Source organism: Cryptomeria japonica, chromosome 4 (assembly GCF_030272615.1).
Source record: "Cryptomeria japonica chromosome 4, Sugi_1.0, whole genome shotgun sequence".
NCBI classification, from domain to species: Eukaryota; Viridiplantae; Streptophyta; class Pinopsida; order Cupressales; family Cupressaceae; genus Cryptomeria; species Cryptomeria japonica.
Window position 1 is genome coordinate 665,946,719 of NC_081408.1, and position 7,121 is coordinate 665,953,839.

Below are 7,121 nucleotides of genomic sequence, written 5' to 3' on the forward strand. Positions count from 1 at the left end.
AAGCCTAACGCTCTCCCATGCCTTCCAAATAGACTTAAAGACAACAGAGCCTGCGGTAGAGAGTGAGAAGTTTCCAGCTAAAAGGTCACTAATAGGAAGGGATTTCTAGGATTTAGCTATCTTGGGAACACCTAGTTTGATGTTGTTCCGAATGAGCACTTTCCAAGGTTCATTGCCTTCCAATGCATGGAAGATCCATTTAGCAGCAAGTGCAATCCCTTGCACTTTAAGATCCTTAAGGCCTAGTCCTCCAATAGTCTTATACATACAACACCACTCCCATTTGACCGAATGTGCTTTTCTGCGACCTCTACCATCCGACCACAAAAAAATCTTTGATGATCTTTTGCAATTCATTGATTTGATAATTACTAAACATCCATATAGAGGCATAGTAGATATTGTAGGATGACAAAATCTTCTGATAAACTTGTACTCTGTTGGCCAATGAGAGGTAGTGTTTGTTCCATTTGGTAAGTTTGGTTTCAATCTTTCCCTTAATCTATACCCACATATCTTTGAGGCAAGGAGAGATTGTGAAATGAGTCCCCAGGTATCTAACAATTGTATTAGGTCCTCCCCATTGAAACCCATAGGTGGAGAGCCAATGTGGTGGCCGCTCAGACCAACTGAGCAAAGTATATTTGGCTTGGGGAATATTTGCCCCTGAAGCATCACAGAACTAAGTGAGCTTGGTAGATAAAGCACTCATGTTCTCCTTGGATAGTTCAAAGAAAAGTGCAGTGTCATCTGCAAAATGAATGTTAAGCAATTCAGATTTATCCAGAAGGGAGATCCCTCTAACCTTAGGGGAGAGATAATTGTCCCTAAGGAGGTAAAACAAAGCGTTTGAGGCTATTACAAAGAGAGTATGGGCTAGAGGGAACCCTTGCCGAATAGACCTACTAAGCTTGAAGGTTTGAGAGATCAATCCATTAACTTCCACCTGGGCATGAGCATCCCTAAGGAGTACCTAAACATATTGACAGAAAACCTCAGGGAAACGAAAAGCTTTAAGCATCATGGAAATAAATTTCCATTCAATCCTGTCGTAAGCCTTTTCAAAGTCCAACAAAAACATGACCACCTTTTGATTTGAAAGTCTAGCCCACTCCATAGCCTCCCAACTGGTAATGAGGCTCTCCAAGATGTATCTCCCTTTAATAAATCTGGTCTGAGTGGTACAAATAAACTTAGGTAGGATATTTTCAAGTCTAATAGAAAGCATCTTTGCAAGGATCTTATAGGATACATTAAGTAGTGTAATAGGATGCTAGTTTTTTATTAGAGCCTTGTCCCCTTATTTAGGAATAAGTTTGATAAGGCCTCTATTAATGTCAGCACCCAAAGAACCTATCTTAGTAGCTTCCTTATAGACCTCTAGTAGGTCATCCGTAATCCAGCTAATGTTAGCCTTATAGAATTGAATGGTAAGCCCATCCGAACCAGAGGCTTTATCATTATGCAAAGAGTTGATGGCTCCTTTGATCTCCTCAACTGAAAAAGGTCTACTAAGAGTCTTACCTTCTTCAAGAGATATAATCTTGGGGACAAGAGCCCGACACTTGTCTCTAGCAAGCACGGATACGGGAGAATCCTCTGAGGAAAACAACATCTTGTAGAAGTTGAAGAGTTCAGCCATGATCTCTTCTTCTTCAAACACTTCCTTGTCGTCCACCCATAGCTTGTTTATCTTCTCCTTGACCTTTTTCTACTTTAGAAGGTTGAAGAATAATTTAAACCCTTTATCTCCTCGAGACAACCACAACATCCTAACTCTAGTCATGGCTCCCATGGCTCTAACATGCTAAATTTTTTTGAGTTTATCTCTAGCCACCGCCACCAAGTAAGATGTGAATTGTTGGGATCTCTTTGAATGTCTTGCTCTGCCTTATGTAGATTAGAGGAGAGGATAAGCTCCACCTGTCTAGCATCCTTGGCCTTCTTCTTGCCAATGATACAAAGAACCTTCTGCCAGCTAGACACCGAGGTATTCCACCTAGCAATATTAGAGATAACTTGAAAATCCAATTTATTGAACGATTTCACAATATGATTAGAAACAAAAACATCATGGTTTTGCAATAATTTACTGTTAAGGATGAATTTGCCACCACTTTTTCTATCAGTCTTGTTAGAACTTCTAAAGACAATATTGGCAAAAATGGGGTGATGATCAGATAGGGAAGATGGCCTCACAATCATCGGGCACCCTTGTTGATCTGGGATAAAGGAGAAGGCATCCTTGTTGGTGTAGAATTTGTCTAATCTAGAGAAAATCATGTTCCCAGATTTTTGATAATTGGACCAGGTAAAACAGATGCCCTTATAGGCTTGTTTTAAATCTTCCAAGGGGTCAAAGAATCTCTTAATGATTTCCAGTCTTTCGCAATGTAACTTCTCTCCCCATTTCCACTCAACATTGGCTCCCCCTAACTTATCTTCCTTGTTCTCAACCATGTTAAAGTCTCCCCCCAGGATCCATGGGATATCTGGAAGGGATGCAAGCCATTGTTAGAGGTTGGATCTATCCCTATAATCATTGGGAGCGTACACAGTGCAGAGCCCAAAGGAAGAGTCACCATGCTCAAAGGTGATCCATACAACCCTATTGCAGGGGGACACCCCTGAGCAAAGGATAGGTTTTCTCCACTTAGGGTTAATAAGAATAGAAGCCCCCCCTTTGCCTTTCTCATGTTTAGTGCAAAATTTGAGGGCATCTCTCCACACAAAATTAAGATTGATTTCCAATGAAAAACTAATGGCTTTAACTTCCTGTAACAGGGAAAAGTCCAAATCCTTATGCTGATTAAACGTCCTTCTCACCACATATTTCCTATCAGAGGAATCCAACCCCCAGATATTCCAAGATAAGAACTTCATGGTAACTAGATAATTAATTATCATTCTTGTTAGCTTTAAAGCTACTAAAACACTTGAGGAAGACAGACTTCTGGTTAGACTTTTTGTGCAGGGGAGAGTGCTTACTTCTAGAGCCTAGTGGCCTACCTCTTTTCCTTCTAGTGATTGCTTCAGCCTTAGAGATCTTGTCATTCATATTATCTTTGTCCCTAGTCCCTTCACAACTAGTAACCGAAAAGTTGGATCTCAGCTCAGTCTCAATCTCAGACTCTTGAATTTCTACTAAGGAGGCTTCCTCAGGGGTATCACCCTTAGATAGACCTAACTCAAAAGGGCAATCAGGTTTAGGATTGTCAATCATTGGAGTAGTCGAGATAACCTCATAGAAGACATTGTCATCATCAACCAAGGAGTTAGATTTCATAGGGACAAAGACCGAATAGGCAATGATTTGAGAGGGAGGGGGGAAATCTCCATCCCCCTGGGGATCCTCAAAACTAGTCTGCACTATGGCCGAATTGGACAAGTCAGACAAGGCTTGGAATTGATTAGAGTTAGGAGAAAAAGGAGGATCATAGGGGGGAGAAGAGGTTACATCCCTTCTTCTACTATCACAGCTTCCTCGATCAATCCCTTCAAAAGACTTAATAATAGATTTAACAAGGGAGTCCTTGTCTAAATCATTCATTAATAAGATCTCAGGTGAGGGCCTACTAGCATCGTCATCCATGGGTGCCTCAATAGAGCATGGCTTATGTTGCCCTCTAGCCCTAGTTTTCTCCAATGCCAATTGTTGGGCATTTTTCTTCTTAGTCTTCTTATTCTTTATAGAGACCACCTGGTAGACAGAGCCCTCGACTCCCTCCATTTGGGAGATGGCAGCAGATACAGCCAAATGGGGGAGGGGGGGTCGGTATTAAAGGAGCCAAAGGTAAAGTCTTTTTCAATAACAGGGGGGTTCACAAGTTGTTCTTTTGGAAAGATAGCCACAACATTATTAATGGCCTTTCTGAGAGAGTCCAATTTATCCAGGATAGGAGGGGTTCCTTCAGTCTTAGCAGCTGAGTTGAGGGAAGAAACGACCCTCAACTTAGAGACGGTTTCGGAAGGGTTTACACTTTTTCTTCTTGGTCGAAAGGATAGGGCATAATCTTCCAATGTGGCCTTCCTGTCTACACAAAAAGCAAGAATTCAGGTCTCCTAGGGTTTTGACAACACGTGAATGTGTCACCTTGGAGTTTAATCTCAATAAATCTCGGAATATCAATGCCAGGGTTAATGGAGACTAGGAGTATGGCATCCAGATGGGGGACAAGATTTGAGGAGTGATCAACTCTAATCACTCTACAGACGGATTCTAGAATCTGGAGGATAAAATTCCAAAAGATGGGAGGCAAATTCTTAATCAGGAGCCAGCGAGGGCAAGAGAGAGCCAAAATCTCTTCATTAATCGCATCAAAGGACCATTTGAGGGCTCTGAAAGTGGTTTGACCAACAACCCAAAATTGTTTTTGGAGGACCTCTGCCTGTGACTTATTATCATTGAAAAAAATAATAAATAAAACTTTCTGAATCATTCTACAAAAGGAGAAATTAAACCCTAATTTTTAATCCAAACATTTTCCATCTAGTCATCTAAAATTTTTCTAGTCGGACATCTATCTAAATCAGTAACAACAAAGAAAATGGTGATATCTTGAAGCTTGAGATTTTCTAATTCAAGAGCCTTGGTCATAGATTCATTAGGAGAAATAGAAAATGTACAGAGAGGCGAGGAAGGACCCTTACCTCATCCTTCATCTCTGCCATCCCACCCAGAGGAGGAAGCACTTACCAAGTCGAACTTGGCTTCAAGGGGGACCTGCGTAGAGTCTCTAATAATGGCATCTCTGAAGGACTTGCCGATAAGACCTTCTTCCACCACCTTTGAGGATATCAGTTGGGCTGAATTAATGCCCATCCCACTTGAGTCCTCTTCCATCGGGCATTGAATGCGGAGGCCTCCTTCACACACTTGCAATTAATTCTACCGAAAGGAAAGAGCCAGGCAGAGAAAAAAGAATGGGTCACAAAGGAAAACGAAGAAGTAAGGCGAGAATATTTTCCCACTGTGGGGGAGGCCTTGCCACCTCCTCCACACATAGGAGAGAGAATCCCAACATCGAGTGCAGCCAGACGGTCCACATCAAACCCTAGGTTGCAGACCTCTACTTTTTGTTGGGTGAAAATTTTCGGTACTCATCAAATAAATATATTTCTTTGTATTTTGAAAAAAAAAAATATCTATACTAAATAGTTTTTTCCATTTTTATTATTTATAATATTGTAAATAAAATATTTTTTAAAAATAGATATATAAATGTGAAAATAGACATTTTTTTGAATAACTTAATGAAAGATATTTAAATTTATGATTAAAAGTTATTAAATAATTCTTTTTACCTCAAAATATAGATAATAAAACTAGGGGATTTGATTCACTTTAAATTAAATTAAATGAAAAAATAAATACAAGTATTTCTATTAAAAAAATAAATCTAATTATTATATGTATTCTTTATAATTGTATTATATATTATTTTGAAATCATTTTATTTTTTAATACTTTTTGAGATTCATAAATGCTTTAATCATTTTAATATATACAAAATAATTTAATAACTTTTAATCATAAATTTAAATATTTTTTATTAAGTTATTAAAAAAATGTCTATTTTCACTTTTATAATTATTAATAGTTATGCTATTAAGATCAATTATAATTAATATTACATAAATATAAAAAATAATATAATATTTCATTACAAATTAATAATTAAATTAAGATTATCTATCAAAATAATAATAATAATAATAATAATAATAAGATCCTTCCTGTTGTTACTTTGTAGTATAATATCTTTCATAAAAAGAAAAAATGCAGAGGGTTTAGCAAAATGGAAATCAAGATGCGAAGGGGAAGTCAGATGAATATATCGGCGATGGCAGAAGAAACATTCAAACCATTGATGTTAGTGAAGAAATTGAGGAAGATGTTAACTTTTTAGAAGATCTAGCAATCATCTGCAGATTCATCGATCCACGAACAGACAGGAAAACAATTGAAAATTGGATAGAAAAAACATGGAAAACACCGCAAATAACAAAATTCATGCCAAAGGGTTTCTTCATTGTGGTTTTCGCCTCGGAGGAAGAACGGCAAAAGGTATTGGAAGGAGGGTTATGGACCATGAACTCGAAGCCGCTGTACATCCAAAAATGGTTTAGAAACTTCAATCCATTAAAAACTGAGCCCTATGAGAAACCAATATGGATTCGATTGAACAATCTGCCAATGGAATATTGGTCGGAAGAAGCCTTAGAAAAGATAGGCAGATCTTTGGGAACCCTAATGGAGATTGATGCGGAAATTGCGACTGGGAATTCGTATTTGTATGCAAGGATGAAATTAGTGGCGGTTAGGAGAATTCCACAATTGATAAAATTGAGAAGTCAAGATATGGAATGGATCCAAACGATTGAAATTGAGGAGGAGAAACATTACTGCTCCTTGTGCGGCCGAAGAAACCATGATTCAGACAACTGCCGAAATAACAAAACTGAGAAAAAAGTTTGGCGGGTAAAACAAGTGGCTAATAATAAAAACTCAGAAGAACCTCTTCAAATAACCAACAGCGAAGATATTAATGAAAACACGGGCAAGAAACAGAGTGGAAAGAGCTTGGACGCAGTGGGGAGTTATAAAAAGGACATAGATGAAAAAATTGGTAATTTTGAATCCAATGATCAAAATGACATTGGATTGGAGGAAAACGGAATCTCAGAGGAAGATGAAGATAAAGAGGAATTAGAGACAACAGACATAAGGAATATAAGCCAGTCAGTGGTTATAACTATGGAGAAAGGGATGAGAGGTAAAGGTCGGAAATCCAACAAAACAAAAAGGGAGGAAGAGGCAGCTGAGAAAGGATTGATCAGCGTGTCAGAATTCTTGAATAGGAAGAGTACCAAGGGAGTGAACCACTCCCTTGGGAAGCAATGAAGATCGTCACATGGAATGTTAGGGGCCTAGTGGCCTCTGACAGATGCCGAATGTTAAAACGGCATTTGGCAAAGATCGCAAGTGATATTGTGATGATTCAAGAAACTAAATGTAGCTATGAGGAGAGCGATAAGTTTATTAGAATTTGCAAAGATTGGAATGGCATCTTTACACCAGCAACTGGAAGAGCAGGTGGACTTGGAATCATATGGAATCC

General features: G+C 38.5%; 1 protein-coding gene across 1 annotated transcript; it reads left to right on the forward strand.

Moving 5' to 3' along the window:
- The first annotated feature begins 6,013 nt into the window (after nt 1–6,013).
- On the forward strand, nt 6,014–6,904 carry LOC131875310 (uncharacterized). The gene has a single exon (XM_059219391.1). The coding sequence runs from the start codon at nt 6,014–6,016 to the stop codon at nt 6,902–6,904; it is 891 nt and encodes a 296-aa protein (XP_059075374.1).
- The last annotated feature ends 217 nt before the right edge of the window (nt 6,905–7,121 follow it).

What these genes read in the sequence shown, in the direction of transcription:
- LOC131875310 (XM_059219391.1), top strand. Translation starts at nt 6,014, where the DNA reads ATGCCAAAGGGTTTCTTCATTGTGGTTTTCGCCTCGGAGGAAGAACGG.